The 16,402-nt window shown below is 44.0% G+C and overlaps 1 protein-coding gene across 1 annotated transcript in view; it reads left to right on the plus strand.

Annotated features, from left to right (window-relative positions):
- The window catches only part of FBXO32 (F-box protein 32), a 28,473-nt gene extending 12,765 nt beyond the window's left edge, over positions 1-15,708 (plus strand). The window contains exons 5-9 of the mRNA XM_085604994.1: positions 8,078-8,171; positions 9,068-9,252; positions 11,182-11,364; positions 11,901-12,044; positions 13,883-15,708. Of these exons, the coding sequence (XP_085461120.1) occupies positions 8,078-8,171; positions 9,068-9,252; positions 11,182-11,364; positions 11,901-12,044; positions 13,883-13,972 (696 nt within the window). The 3' untranslated portion in view covers positions 13,973-15,708. The remainder of the gene's footprint in view (positions 1-8,077; positions 8,172-9,067; positions 9,253-11,181; positions 11,365-11,900; positions 12,045-13,882) is intronic.
- Positions 15,709-16,402: the final 694 nt, after the last annotated feature.

The raw sequence follows: 16,402 nt of genomic DNA on the forward strand, positions 1-16,402 counted from the left end.
TTTCTTTATTGATTTGGTCCCAGCAGCTGACCTTCCTCCCAAACCCTCCAACACAACTTTGATATCATGTCCCTCCCTACACGTAGGGTCCCTGCCCGATAGATGAGAGAGTGTAGGGCAACGACTGGCTCTGCAGGGTGAAGCGGTAAAACTAACTTAGTCGTAGAGAAGAAGGATTATCAATGGCCATTCACTATGTTTTGGAGTGTTCATCCTGCCAAGCAACTGGGTTATTTGTAGGACGGTGGGTGGCTGGGTGTTGTGGGAGCGCAGTAATAATAGCAACAAGCGCACCTGTTTTTAGCACGTGACAAGTGGATCCAGGACAGTTTCCCAATGTTCATCATGCGATCTCCCACCGCTGCCTCTTCATCCTAAAGTACATTCTTTTCCTGTCTTGGAGCCAAACATTTGGACAGTGCGCTGCTTGTGAAGAGCACAGTTCTGCGTGGCAGCTATAGGCCTTATGGGAAACTGTTCTCTGTTTACGTTGAACCAGCAGCTTATGAGACCGAGCAGCTGCTTTTGGAGTCCACCTCTGAAGTCAAGCTTGTCCTGGCAGGTGCTGTTGCTTGAAGACCACGGCCGGAACAGGGTCATTGAGTCTGTCACGTGCCGGCGGATGCAAGTAAAATCATGTTCAGTACATTTGGAACTGCTGCCCAGAAGTGACTGTGTGGCTCATCTTTAACGACCTTTGTGAAAATGCGGCCTGATGGGAGTTGGCATTGAATTGCCAGCGCCAATAGATGCTGCCACGTTTGGCACGTACTGTATTTAGAACTAGTAATGACTATTAGAGGTTTAACTCCTTTTCTGACCTTCTGGTGTGCAGAAAGAGTGCATGTCTCCAAGGAGGGAGTGTTAAGATTGCTATGGTAAGTGGAACAGCGTGTGCAGGAGGCATACCAAGACGGTCTGTCAGTGTTGATAGTATGTTGTGGACAGAGGGGTACGTACGAGGGACTGCCTCTTTAAGAAGAGGTCTTTTTTGTTTCAAGAACTTTCTTGTATGTAGGGGCAGTTGTATTGCCTATGATGGTTTTCCATGCTGGTCTGGTCAGCTGTGACTGTATGCTCTAAATGTTGTATAGACATGCAAAGGGATTGTAGTATTCTTGTAGAAATAGTGTGGCCCGCACAAGTTACCTACTGTGAAATGCTCACTTGCATAAGTAAGCTCCCCTTCCTGTTCAACCTCTGTACGCTGTCCCAGACCTTAGCCTCAGACGACTAGGTTACCTTGCCTAGAGTTGCTCAGTGTGTATTTTTTTTTTTCTTGCAAAATTTGGGTGGCCTTAGTATTAAGCTGCCCTGTATATGGCATTCTACAGATGTGAGGCTAGAGGCTGGCCTCAACGTTGTAGCTATGTATGCAGAACCTTACAGACTTTGGCTGAAGGCTCCCCTCTCGTAGTTGGAGAGGGGAGCCTTCAGCCAAAGTCTGTAAGGTTCTGCAAATATATAGAAAGCAACTACGAGAGGAGAGCCTTCAGCCGAAGCCTCTGCGGTTCTGCATACATAGTTACAAAGTTGAGGCCAGCCTCTAGCCTCATATATACACACACAAAAAACCGTACAGACTTTGGTTGGAGGCAGGCCTCTCCGTAGTTGCTGTATATGCAGAACTGTACAGACTTTGGCTGGAGGCTGACCTTTCCGTAGTTGCTATACATGCAGAACCCTACAGACTTTGGCTGGAGGCTGGCTTGTTCGTAGTTGCTATACATGCAGAACCCTACAGACTTTGGCTGGAGGCTGGCTTGTTCGTAGTTGCTATACATGCAGAACCGTACAGATTTAGGCTGGAGGCTCGCCTTTTCGTAATTGCTATATATGCAAAAACGTACAGCCTACGCTGCAGCTATATTTGGAGAACCCTACAGACTTTGGCTGAAGGCTGCCTTTACGTAGTTGCTATATATGCAGAACCCTACAGACTTTGACTGGAGGCTGGCTTGTTCGTAGTTGCTATACATGCAGAACCCTACAGACTTTGCCTGAAGGCTGCCTTTACATAGTTGCTATACATGCAGAACCCTACAGACGTTAACTGGAGGCTGGTCTCTCTGTAGTTGCTGTACATACAGAACCGTACAGCCTTTGGCTGGAGGCTGACCTGTACATAGTTGCTATACATGCAGAACCGTACAGACTTTGGCTGGAGGCTGACCTGTACGTAGTTGCTATATATGCAGAACCCTACAGACTTTGGTTGGAGGCTGGCCTGTTCGTAGTTGCTATACATGCTGAACCCTACAGACTTTGGCTGGAGGCTGGCCTGTAAGTAGTTGCTATATATGCAGAATCATACAGACTTTGGCTGGAGGCTGTCTTTTACGTAGTTGCTATATATGCAGAACCCTATAGACTTTGGCTGGAGGCTGGCCTCTCTGTAGTTGCAGTATATGCAGAACCATACAGACTTTGGCTGGAGGCTGGCGTCTACGCTGCAGCTATATCTGCAGAACCGTATAAACTTTGGCTGGAGGCTGACTTGTTCGTAGTTCCTATACATGCAGAACCCTACAGGCTTTGGCCGGAGGCTGGCTTGTTCGTAGTTGCCATACATGCAGAACCGTACAGACTTTGGCCGGAGGCTGGCTTGTTCGTATTCGCTATACATGCAGGACCGTAAAGACTTTGGCCGGAGGCTGGCTTGTTCGTAGTTGCTATACATGCAGGACCCTACGGACTTTGGCCGGAGGCTGACTTGTTCGTAGTTGCTATACATGCAGGACCCTACGGACTTTGGCCGGAGGCTGGCTTGTTCGTAGTTGCTATACATGCAGAACCCTACGGACTTTGGCTGGAGGCTGACTTGTTCGTAGTTGCTATACATGCAGAACCCTACAGACTTTGGCTGGAGGCTGGCTTGTTCGTAGTTGCTATACATGCAGAATCCTACAGACTTTGGCTGGAGTCTGGCTTGTTCGTAGTTGCTATACATGCAGAACCGTACAGACTTTGGCTGGAGGCTGGCTTGTTCGTAGTTGCTATACATGCAGAACCCTACGGACTTTGGCTGGAGGCTGGCTTGTTCGTAGTTGCTATACATGCAGGACCCTACGGACTTTGGCTGGAGGCTGTCTTTTACGTAGTTGCTATATATGCAGAACCCTATAGACTTTGGCTGGAGGCTGGCCTCTCTGTAGTTGCAGTATATGCAGAACCATACAGACTTTGGCTGGAGGCTGGCGTCTACGCTGCAGCTATATCTGCAGAACCGTACAAAATTTGGCTGGAGGCTGACTTGTTCGTAGTTCCTATACATGCAGAACCCTACAGGCTTTGGCTGGAGGCTGGCTTGTTCATAGTTGCTATACATGCAGAACCGTACAGACTTTGGCCGGAGGCTGGCTTGTTCGTATTTGCTATACATGCAGGACCGTATAGACTTTGGCCGGAGGCTGGCTTGTTCGTAGTTGCTATACATGCAGGACCCTACGGACTTTGGCCGGAGGCTGGCTTGTTTGTAGTTGCTATACATGCAGGACCCTATGGACTTTGGCCGGAGGCTGGCTTGTTTGTAGTTGCTATACATGCAGGACCCTACGGACTTTGGCCGGAGGCTGGCTTGTTCGTAGTTGCTATACATGCAGAACCCTACAGACTTTGGCTGGAGGCTGGCTTGTTCGTAGTTGCTATACATGCAGAATCCTACAGACTTTGGCTGGAGTCTGGCTTGTTCCTAGTTGCTATACATGCAGAACCGTACAGACTTTGGCTGGAGGCTGGCTTGTTCGTAGTTGCTATACATGCAGAACCCTACGGACTTTGGCTGGAGGCTGGCTTGTTCGTAGTTGCTATACATGCAGGACCCTACGGACTTTGGCTGGAGGCTGTCTTTTACGTAGTTGCTATATATGCAGAACCCTATAGACTGTGGCTGGATGCTGGCCTCTCTGTAGTTGCAGTATATGCAGAACCATAAAGACTTTGGCTGGAGGCTGGCGTCTACGCTGTAGCTATATCTGCAGGATCGTACAGACTTTGGCTGGAGGCTGGCTTGTTCGTAGTTGCTATACATGCAGGACAGTACAGACTTTGACTGGAGGCTGGCTTGTTCGTAGTTGCTATACATGCAGGACCGTACAGACTTTGGCTGGAGGCTGGCTTGTTCGTAGTTGCTATACATGCAGGACCGTACAGACTTTGGCTGGAGGCTGGCTTGTTCGTAGTTGCTATACATGCAGGACCGTACAGACTTTGGCTGGAGGCTGGCTTGTTCGTAGTTGCTATACATGCAGAATCCTACAGACTTTGGCTGGAGGCTGGCTTGTTCGTAGTTGCTATACATGCAGGACCGTACAGACTTTGGCTGGAGGCTGGCCTCTCTGTAGCTGTGCTGCAGGTGGATTTCCATACTTCCTTTAGGTAGCGCGCAGACTGGAGGCTGGAGGGTGAAGGGAGGCTGAAGAATGGCCTTCCTGCAGAGCCGCCCTGCAGACTTGTGCACTAAGACTGACCTGCTGAGCTTCTTTGCGCTCAGTGCTCCCTAGCAGAGGTTAACATTGCTGCAAAGTTCGTCATTCCTCAAGTGCGACGGTAGGCTCTGTACGCAGAACAAAAACATCCTTCCCCAGATCAGTCTTGGGAGCAGCTCCTTATGACGTGTCGGGCGCCATTGTTCTGGTTTATTGAGCTTTAGAGACGTCACGTGCGCCGCTGTACATAAGCTTTGAGGGGAAGAAGTAAAGTAAGCCTTCTCCTGACTGCAGGGCTTTGTGAGATGACTTGGCAGGCGCCCGCCTTCGGGGAGGGGGAGGACTTGGCATTGTCTACTAAAATATTACAATCCCCAGATTCAAGCGCTTCACTCCTCCCCTTTCTGCTCTGGGCCTTTTGGTTTGTAATAATATTTACCTGCGCCTTGGCGTATGAGTCTTATTTATGCCGTTTTAGTGGTTCTCGAGCACGTGGGGTCTTGTCTGTAACGACTTTGCCAGACAGTTAATTTGTTATGTCAGTTTGGAAAACGAGGAGCTTGTGAGGACTTGGCAATCATCAACACAGAACTGCAAGGGGGAGAGTGCGAGAGCTTCTAAAGTCCAAGTCACAAAACAAAAACAACATAACACTGCTTCACAGTTCCTTCAAGACTGGACAGAGTGTGCTGTAATTCATAGATTTGCCTGTGCAGTGCCCAGTCTCCTAGAAAGGTGGCTACAGCCTGTGCATGGCCCCACGATGGGCCACGGGAGTCTGCCATCGCCCCACGATGGGCCACGGGAGTCTGCCATCGCCCCACGATGGGCCACGGGAGTCTGCCATCGCCCCACGATGGGCCACGGGAGTCTGCCATCGCCCCACGATGGGCCACGGGAGTCTGCCATCGCCCCACGATGGGCCACGGGAGTCTGCCATTGCCCCACGATGGGCCACGGGAGTCTGCCATTGCCCCGAGATGGGCCACTGGAGTCTGCCATCGCCGTGAGATGGGCCACTGGAGTCTGCCATTGCCCCGAGATGGGCCACCGGCGTCTGCCATCGCCCCTGATGTATTTGAATGTGGCTTTCTGGTTTTACATTAGAAAGTCCTTGCATGTTCTCATTTGGTAAAGCACAGGATCCTTTCTTTATTATTATTTTTTTGGTTTTTAAAATCCTTACAGACAGTGTTAGATTTATTAAACCTCCTTCCTTACGTAGAACACGTTTTCTTTGCCTTTGTGTTTATCAGGTGAATTGTAGCACTTTACAAATGACATACTGATGCTTATTGCCTGATCATCCTTAAAGGACCCATCCTGTTAATTAGGTCCCGCTAGATTTCAGACCCCAGCTGACATCAACAATAAGAGGTAGAAGGTAGCAGTGCACAGACCCAAAAAAGTCGACAAATAGATGACTTTAAATAAAAAATAACAAAATCTAAAGAAACCACAACTGAAAATAAAACTGACTTGAACAATTTTAAATAAAAGAAAAATAACTTTTGTATCAGAATATCACTCTACCTAGCCCATTGTTGCACCTTCCATTTACCTGGGCACTCAGATGATGCCATTTTGGGTACGTGGGTCCGAATGGCTCCATTAATGGTAACTCTCAGTATGCAGGTGGTGGTTTTAGACCCTCTTTTCCTCAGTGAGGAGCTCAGTTTAATTTGTGGGTTCGGCTGGAGGTTGGAAATGAGCATGTGCCTTGTTGTAGGCTCATTTTGGAAGCGGCAGGAGGCTCGTATGACCTTTGCGGGCCCTCTCGTATCACCTTCAGGTTTACCCAGGGCCAAGAATAACGAAGGTGGTCCAGGAGAAGGACAACGATGATACCATCAGTGGCCTCTCACTCTTGCATAGCACCAAGTGTATCCCTGCTGTTGAGTGAATCCTTCCACAGACGCATTTGAGTTGTAAGCCGAAGAGGGTGCAGAACTGCCAAAAGAGGGGCACTGAAATCTCTTCAAGGCAAAAACCTTTGAATATTCCTAGTGACCAGGGATTGTTTTCCTTACTTGAGTGCCCATTGTAGCTTCTTTGGCGCACTTCTACAATACATTGTCATATCAAGTCTTCCCAACCTACAACAAACAGTAATGGTGAAAAGCGACCCTCGTACCTTCATCGCCGCGATCTACACTCACCTCTGAACAACCTTGACTACAGGAGGTAACCTTTTAGATGAATCCCAGGAAAATCGAATCCTCCTTTGTGCTATGCCTAACATCAGGTGGATTACCAGTTTTAAAGGAAAACCCTCTATTTGTATTAATTTAACTGGAACCAGCTGATGAGTGAGTATTGTATTGTTTGTTCTGTTGCCCTGTTGATGAGTCATGCAAGCAAGGCGCCCTTCTCAGGCATGCTGGCACCGCAAGCTTGTTTTTCCTGTCAGCAGATGTCAAGGTTGAAGAGTTCATGTGAGATTTTAATAGACTGCTCAGTTAGAAAGCTAACTGATGTTCAGGTTAGACTGCAGGGGAGTGGGTGGAGGCGGACCGGTTGGTCTGAGTCACTCCTCGCCCACACTGCAGCCCTGGGCTGATGGTTGCATGTCACCTGGGCCAAAGGGAACGTGAGCCAGTCACTGAAGAGCTGCTCCTTGGAGAGCATGGGCTCACAGGCGGGTTAACGAGAAATTCAAGCCACACGTTACAGAGCAAAACACTGTTGACTCCTGATTAGCAGCTGTTGCTTTTCATACACTGTCTTCAAAGAGAAGTCCAGATACATAACTGGACTGTGCTGCCTTCGGTTCATCTGATACCGTTAAGGGCAACTGTGAAATGTACGATCAGCAAAGTACCTACTCCTGAGCATGCAAGCCTACGTGTTGCACACAGTGATTTCAGACATGATTAGGTCTATTCAACTATGCAGTAAGGCTAAGAGGTTTTTCTAGTGCGGTGTAGCATAAAGCTGCATAGATGAAGGACCTCTGAGGGCTGTATATGCATCATAAAAGTATGCATACTCTCCACTTATTTCTCTTATCTTACCATAATATGCCTGTGGAAACTGGGGATATTTTTATTTTATTCTTAGCCTGTCTTTGTTGCATGTTTGCTCAAAAAAAGGGCGGGAGGGTGATGGAGGGGGCAAAGCCACATTTGTGAAAGGCACGTTCGAATAACCTGTGAGAATCATCATAAACCGCAGGAAGAAGCTGTTCTGAATCATGTTTTAAATGTCCAGTGTTTTTTCGTGGAATGGAGGGATTTCTTCATAGGGAAACTCAAATGTGATCACTATTTGGGGGTCTTCATATGTAGGGCTTTAGGTAATCACTTAGAACTGGCATCTCTTTAGCAGGGAGCTAAAGGTAATGGAATGAAAATGCTGGTCTTTTTGATACGTGTAAAATTGTAACCTTCTGTCGCAGTAATGCAGTACGCCAGTTTTGACGTGAGAAGCGTTTCTGTGAAACGTGTTTCATTTTCCAAGAGTGTTTTTGGGCAAAAAGTTAAAATTCGCACATGTATGTGGGATTTCAAAATAAAAGTACAGGTCGAGAATAATTCAGCAGTATTGCTATTTTTGTGTGGAATATATCCTGGTCAAAAAGAACTTGAAATGCAGTTTGGACTTCGTTTTTGCTGCCCCCAAAGATGACACTTTTTTTCTTTTTCTTCCAGCTGCTGGAGCTGATAGCAAAGTCCCAGCTAACTTCCCTAAGCGGCATAGCTCAGAAGAACTACATGAACATTTTGGAAAAGGTTGTGCAGAAAGGTAAGCGAGCTTCCTCCCAAAAAGCTTACAAGACCTGTATAGAGACTCGCTGTCAGTGATACCAAGCGATATGTGAAAGCAACTGGTAATGGTTCAGTTCACCATTATCCTTCACACACAAGTAGTTAAAGATCCTAAGAAATGCTCAACTGCAGGAAGGAGCCATACCATGTGACCATTGGATGATCTTACGTACTGAAGTAAAAAGCTTTCTTTAAAATGCAACCTCTGTGCATTTCGATTAGATTCATGTTTTGTACTAGAAGGCCTGAGATTAACCCCTTCGATGCTGCGCAGATTCCGCCGCTGTGCTGGCGGAATCTTGCGCGGGCGGGGTCATGACGGAATGGTTCCGTCATGAGCACAGCTCAACCGTGGGTCATGACGGAACCATTCCGTCATGAGCACCGAAGGGGTTAAACACCTGACTTTTTCTGGGAGGCGTAAGTAATAGCCAACTTAGATTCCTGAGGGTTAGGAAGAAGATCGTGATGTGAGTGGAATCTTGTCCCAAATTGGGTTGGTGTTTGCAGACTGAGAAGGGCAGTGCCTTTTGAAAGCAACCAGGAGAGTTTGAATTGGCCCAGAATATTGACATCCTCTATAGACGGTGCTAATTAAATTTTCTTAAATGGTGGTAGCCTGTGGAAGTATGTCAGTGTATCCATTTTAACAGCATAATGAGACATAAAGTTAATTTGTTCCTATGCTCACTCGGAGGAAACTCTATTACGTCCAATCTCCAATGTAACTTTATGCTACGTCTGTCTTTGGTGTTGAGTTTGAATAATTACTAGAGAAGGCTTTCCTTTTCAGTGTTGATCAAAATGACTGTTATTTGTATGATAAGATAGTGATCTGACTTGCAACATTCAACATTTCTTTCCTTCCCCAAGTCCTTGAAGACCAACAGAACATTCGACTCATAAAGGAATTGCTGCAGACCCTTTACACATCCCTGTGCTGCCTCGTCCAAAGGGTGGGCAAGTCTGTTCTGGTCGGAAATATCAATTTCTGGGTGTACAGAATGGAGACCATCCTTCACTGGCAGCAACAGCTGAACAATGTCCAGATCACTCGGGTAAGAGGACTCCTTCTTTCTCGTTGGCTGGTTCTTCCTCTGAGATCTTCTTAATGTTCCATCATGCATCATGAATGGAAAACAAATGGTACTTTGTGAATTAAATTGAATGGTCCTGAATGAGAATGGAGTCTGAATGGTGAGTGCATTTTAATGTAAGTGAATGATCTATACATTGCAAATAGAAACGGAATTGTCAAGGCACCTACAATTTAATCAAGATAGTATCAAACGTTCCCATCAGTCCCACTGCTTATTCCTTAAGTTTCTGGATGTATCGGTGGTGGTTTTGCCCATTTCCTGAGAAGAATGAAAGTAAGGAGTGAATTTGTGTGGATGCAGGTTGCTCCTCAGTATCACTCTCTCTTGCTTGTGGGTGTTGTTAGGTTCAGGTGGTTAAATGCATGTACTTTTTGGGCATGTACCAAGTAAATTTGTTATGTAGGTCAGGACCAAGGATTCTGGAAAAGCATTTAAAGGTAGGGAAAGGGGTTGAGAAGAAATGATTGCCTTCCAAGTGAGTTTGTATAGTTGTCTCATTTTCGAAGAACACTGGCTCATTAATGGAAGTTGATTGGCAAGCATATTATTACATTAAAAGGCACGTGCAGCGTGCCTATAAACTTCAAAGCCAGATGTACAGGAGCCACAGTTCATTTTTGTGTAATTTTAGAGATTCTCCTCATCAGACTGCCTGAGGCTATTTAGATTGTGGAGTAGAATTTGAACACGAAATGTTGCTATCAGGAAGCGCTGGCCTGCCTGGCCATCTATAAAATTACTTGATGGTGTAGGTGTTGCAGAAGAGAATGATCAGAAGTAAAACATAAGCCCCACTTCATCTTAAAATTCTTAATAAAACATTGCTACTCTATTCATGATGTTCAGTCTTGCATTCATTTTGTTTAATACTTTTTACCACAATTTACTCTCTTCTATTTTTATACATAATTTTGATTTACCCCAAAACCATTCCTTACCTTTGTGGAGGAAAGACCTCCTATTCCCCCGTTCCACTCAACTTTTACAGTCTATGAATTAGTCTGACATTTTGGGATAAAATGTCAAATTCTTAGCGCAGTGGCAGTTTTACTTTAAAGTGCACGGAGTAAGGTTGCAAATAAAGCCTTCACTGTTTTTGTAGAACTTTTGTCACATATGTTTATGAAAATGGGGTTATACTTACTTGATTCACCTTCGGAAAAGGATCTAAAATATTCTTTTGCATTCATGCCTATAAAACCCTGTATAAGAACCATGATGGACATCCTGAAGTTGAATGGAGTGACACCTGCCTCTCATGCTCTCATTTAATATTGTGAATATATAGCCAGAGTGATTGTCTGATTTGATCTTCAGGATTGTTATGAGATATGTAAAGAGAAAGTGAGTTTGTCTTCCAACAGCCACAAAATATTTGCAGGGTTCAACAAGTATGGAGCATTCCATGTGAAAACAGACTGTAAAAGCTTAATTTGCAAAAACGGAGGCACTGCAATCTAGAGTGCAAACAAATTGGAACTTATGTAAATCTCTGCAGAAATGTAGGCGTATATCCATCATTCTTAAACCTCAGGCAAACTCACTTCCTACATATTTTAGGATTGAGTTAATTAAATAACTATTAAAGCTCCAGTCCTAATGCATTTAAGGGCAGCAACTTGTTGGTGGGCATTTGGGAAGCTCTACATTTTTGTAGGGTGATATTTGTGCAGTCCATATTTGGTAGTCTTCTGTTTTGAAGTCTACATTTTTGAAAATGTGTTTTATCGGTCTTTTTCAGCTGCTGCCGATATAAACCACCTAGTATGCATTTGATGTGCTGAATTTTTGTAATATTTGCAATTATTGTCAAATTGGGCCAGAAAAGATTCTTGTCCATATTCTGTTTTTCAACTGGTCTAACTTTGAAAGATGTCTTCTTTCCAGCCTGCCCTCAAGGGGATGATCTTCACAGACTTGCCCTTGTATTTGCAACTGAACATCATGCAGCGGCTGACAGACGGCAGGGACATCGTCTGCCTAGGACAGGTGTCTTCTGATCTCCAAGTGCTGAGCGAGGACCGACCACTGTGGAAGAAGCTCTGCCAGTACCACTTCACAGACAGACAGGTATGGTAGTTATTGATTTTTATTTGGTATTTATTGTCCTTTCCACGTAGGACGGCAGTTCCCCAAAGTGTAGCATCCTGATAGTGAAGGAGCCAGTTTAAAAACACAGGGTAAACTATAATTCGAGTACAAACTTTGCACTTTAACTATCCTCGACTCTTGATTGTTAGTTGGAGCCTTAATGTACTCCAAAGATTTGTGTTTTTTCAACACCCAGTGATAAAAATGAAGTGACCCCTGTCTTGAAAAATTGGAGATTTTAATTGGACAGAGGTGTTGAATCTGTATTTTATCAATTTTTCTGTATGTTGCAGTTTTTGTGTTTATGGATTGTTAAATTCATTTTTGGCGTTTTGTCATGTCTTCCAATTCATTCCCAGTTAGCAGGTTGGAACCCATGTTTGCGTCTGACCTCTAAAGCATTTTCACTGATGAGCCTGTCAGCACAGGGACACCAAGTAGTTAGTAAACACTTTTTGAAATAAAGATATTGTGCTTAAACCAGAGTCTAAAGAAACCATTGTTCACTTTTGTAGATTCGAAAACGACTTATTCTGTCTGACAAAGGGCAGTTGGATTGGAAGAAAATGTACTTCAAGCTGGTACGATGCTACCCAAAGAAGGAACAATACTGCGACACACTCCAGCTCTGCAGACACTGCCACATATTGTCCTGGAAGGTCAGTGCACTGAGCATGACAAATATTCTATCTGCATGCAAATAGTTTGTTTTTGTAACCTACCCAATTATGAAAATGTAATCCCTGGTTTAATGGAGGGTGTTAACAGAATATACTCCTAAAGAAGCCTGAGGGCAGTGAAGGGTGGGTTCCCAAGGGCTGATAAATTTCCCAGCGCATCAGAGTTTCTGTATATGAATTGTTGAAATAGACCCACAGCTGGAGATAACAGTGCAGGATTCCCATCAGTCTTGTATGGTGTCAGGATGGAGTGGAGCCGAAGGGAGCTGTATAGAACAAATGGAAAGGGGGGGGGGTCACTGGTGATGGGCGGAGTCACTCGCAGGAGCCCTGTCAGAGAGAAGAGCAGAAGCCCCCACAAAGCTCCCTTCGCCCCCAAATCATGGCTTCTGCCTTGATGGGAGTAACTTCAGGAGAAAATTCCATGCCCTGGTGAGGAACTTAAAATTTGGTGATCCAGCTGGGACTGATGTTGCAGATGTGATGCACTAGGCTGCCATAATCCTGATGCCTCTGCCACACCAGTGGTTGTATGGTCAGACCTCCAAATTATCCATGATCCTGTTGGGTAACTCTCCAAATGGGGAACTATGGTATGGGTTATCCTCCCTTTAAGGGCCTGCATATTGTTGTATATGCAAGGCCCATCCTATTGGCCATAACTTTGTGTTGCCTACTATATCCTCTATGCGAACATCTACTATGAATTGGTATGGTGTATTTTACTGTGAGCTTAACTTCTGAGGACAAGCTTGTTAATCTTGCACAAGGCCTCTAGGGCCCAACTTGAGTGCCGGACAGCATTGTGAAATTGAAAGACAATCGAGCAAGTTGGTTTTAATGCATGAGGTATACAGAATATGAATCATGGATGGATCCCATTACCACCTGCAGGCATGGTAGCAATGGCTTTCCTAGAGCCTTAATTCTTCAGAATGTTTCCCCTTAATGTAGGGAAGCCTTTCACAGCCTGTAAACTTCTAAATTTATAAGACAACATCTCAAGGTCGATGTCAATTAGTTAATTGTATTTGCTAAATGAATACCGACCATGCCACTTTGGGTTTGAAAAAACCCTGGATCTCTTACATTAAATTTGCACTGAGTGAGTTTGACAGACCCTAGGTATTATTGAACCCCCTCCACCTTTCAAAAGGTAGATAAATTCAATATCAAAAACATTTTATGGACAGAAAACCTGTTTTGCCTGAGGAAATGGAACCAACAAAAGTCCACTACTCCGAGCTATGTCTCAATCCAAACTACTATGTCTACCGAACCATACCTTGTTAAGGGCATTCACGTTTGGGAGGGAGGCCTTATGGAGTGATTTATATTTGGGACCATACCTCATTTACTGTGCTTCTAATTGGGCCAATTTAGCAATTACTCTGTCTCTTCCTGTTCGTGATGATTTTTTTTGACCAGACTTTATTTCATTTTATATTTCTCTTTAAATGTTGTCAGTGTTTATACTAAGATTTTTAATCCCAGTACTGAAAAGATACAATTATCGTTACTACAGATCTGCACTTTGCTTTCTACAAATGTTGTCTGCTTACAGTATCTGTATTGCCATTATGCTCTTTTAAAATCTGCTGTGTGACAACACAATATTAACATGTTTTTATATTAATGTGTGTCTTTGATGTATTGCGGCTTTTATGATTATATATTTATAGTCAAAGTATTTTGACTAACTTTATATTGCTTGGTATGTGTTTACTTCTGAGAGTCTTTTGCTAGCTGGTAGGAAAGTTAGTCATTATAACTATGAAGAACATTTTAACTCGTTGATATAATTTGTTGTTTTTTAGGGCACAGAGCACCCATGCACAGCCAACAACCCAGAGAGCTGTTCTGTTTCCCTGATGCCACAGGACTTCATAAACTTGTTCAAATTCTGAAATATGTGGAGTTACCCAGTTACTGTTGACTAATGTTCCATGGACAAATTCCACGACTGAGCTTTTGCTTTCAGATGTAAATAGTGTAAATATATTTGATGAATGCTGTTAGACTCTTGAGTTGAGTGGAAGACGGGGCAGAAGTGAACGCTAACCTAGTCACATACAAGCAAAGAGAATCCTGTGGACTTGAAAGTTGATATGACGGGACAAAAAGGATGTGCAATGGAAATTGACATTGATTCCGGGTCGGAGTGCAAGTGTAAGACAATCTTACGCATGAAGAAATAAGGCAATCTCTCCTGTGGTAAAATGGAATGTATCCAATGGATAAATTAGAACCAGGCTAAGATGATGGTGAATAAATCTGATCTGGATTTTGTTTACGGATAAACACATTTAGAAAACATTGAACTTCAAAGGCATCGCTGTGAAAAATCAGAATCACCAACTTCATCAAATTGAACCCTTTTAAGATCTCTGGAAAATTCAGAATGTGGTTCACTTCACAGTTTAAAGGAAAAGCCACACCTATTTTCTACCTCTACAATGTATTTTTTTCACCAACTCTTCTTAAATATGGGTTGTGAATCCTTCGTATATTTCTTTTCAAATGATGACAAGAAGGGAATTGTGGATTTGTATCCAATAACCAACTTTTATCAGTTTTATTTTTTTGCGGAGCTGCCAATTTCTTGTACTGACCCTTTGATTCTTGTTTTACATGCGTGTGTTTTGCATTACTCAATTGTGAACAGTTTATAGCTGAGGAGTAGAAACAAGAGAGTTTGTGAGTGTAAGCAAGACAAATATGTGAATGTCTAATTGGATCAGCACATAAAGAGTTTGTTAAAACTATCCATTACTGCAGGGGACAAAGTCTGTGTGTATGTATGTATATATATTTTATGATCCACTAAAGGAAGGTAGGAGGTCTCCTATGCCCAAGTCCCCAAGTCTTTCGGTTTTTTTGAAGGTCTTTTTTCTTCTCATTCCAGGTTGTAATTTCTGCCTGTTCCATTAATATAAAAGACCGGTGGCGTTTCTGTAGCTCTATATGGCTCTGAATCTAAGATTCAGGAGGTCTTTTTAAATGGTTTCCTTAAAGCAAGAAATTTTAACTGTGCAGATTCTATCTCAAGAATTATAGGAGGGCTCATCCTGAGAAACTGAAACTGTTCCTTATTTTGGGGTCCACATTTTTTTAAAATTTCTTTTCACCATGAAAATGTAAACCGAATACAGGTGCCACTTGGGAGCTATGGGGAAGGATGAGAGGGTGAATAATTCTACTGAAAGTGGTTTAGATGAGCAGAAATCATTTTTATGTTGGCCTCTTTGGTAGCTGTTGGAATAACCAGCCTAAGGTGCTGCCACTGTATCTGGGCTAGTTATTGCATTTGACAACTCCAATCATATTAATTATTGTTAGTGCGGACTGCCGTAATGTATAAGCACCGATTAAGGGCATAGTGCTCTACTGTAGGTTGCTAACTTGGGCGCATCGGTAGCATCCGACTTTTGCCCCCCCAAAAAAGTTACATCGTGTTTCACAATATCATCTTATACGTGTAAAAAGTGATCAGAATTGATTGGATTAATCTGAAACACTGGTAATTAAACTTGATGCATTTTAGCTCCTCTATGCTATTATAGGCTGACTCCCTAAAGTGACGTTTCAGGCGAGCTGGCCCGAACTGGACATTTCAGCGAGCTGGCCCGAACTGGACATTTCAGCGAGCTGGCCCAAACTGGACATTTCAGCGAGCTGGCCTGAACTGGACATTTCAGCGAGCTGGCCTGAACTGCTAAGCTATGTTCCCTCTTAACAGAAATACTAGCCCCTCGAGACCCAGTTTACCCTTATTGGGACTGTATCAGAGAGGCGCAGCATACTTGGGACCTATGTGTGGCTATACCCCCCCCTACATCAAAGATCTACTCGGATGGTAAAAAAAGTTTTAAGGAAACTTGACCTAGCAGCTCTTTCTATACTGAACAAAGTTAGTCCAGAACCTAACGTGCCAGATTGAAGATGGTGTTCTCATAAGGTCAAAGCCTAGATAATTTGAGTATGCAGGAGTAGAGCAATTTCCGTATAACAGCTATGAACAGCTTGTTGAGAATAGAACATTCTTATATGGTATAATAGATGCACTGCTAATGCCTATAGAACATTCTCAAACTAGGCCATATAAGATCTGGGCTGTCGCTGTCTCCATTTTGCCCTTTCCTCACCATGGCCCACTGTCTTCACTGAGCTAGTTCCATGTGACGTTGGTCTGTGATCAAGTGTGGTTTCAAATTTCTAGTAAGCAACAGCATGTTCTTTCCAGGGACGATTTAGTTTGGTAAATTGTTTCCTTTGCAAAGAGCACACTGGTACTAAGGAGCACTCTACCTACGCTAATAGTTGCATTTGGTTGCTGG

The sequence above is a fragment of the Triturus cristatus genome, chromosome 5_1, assembly GCF_964204655.1.
Source record: "Triturus cristatus chromosome 5_1, aTriCri1.1, whole genome shotgun sequence".
Classification (NCBI taxonomy): domain Eukaryota; kingdom Metazoa; phylum Chordata; class Amphibia; order Caudata; family Salamandridae; genus Triturus; species Triturus cristatus.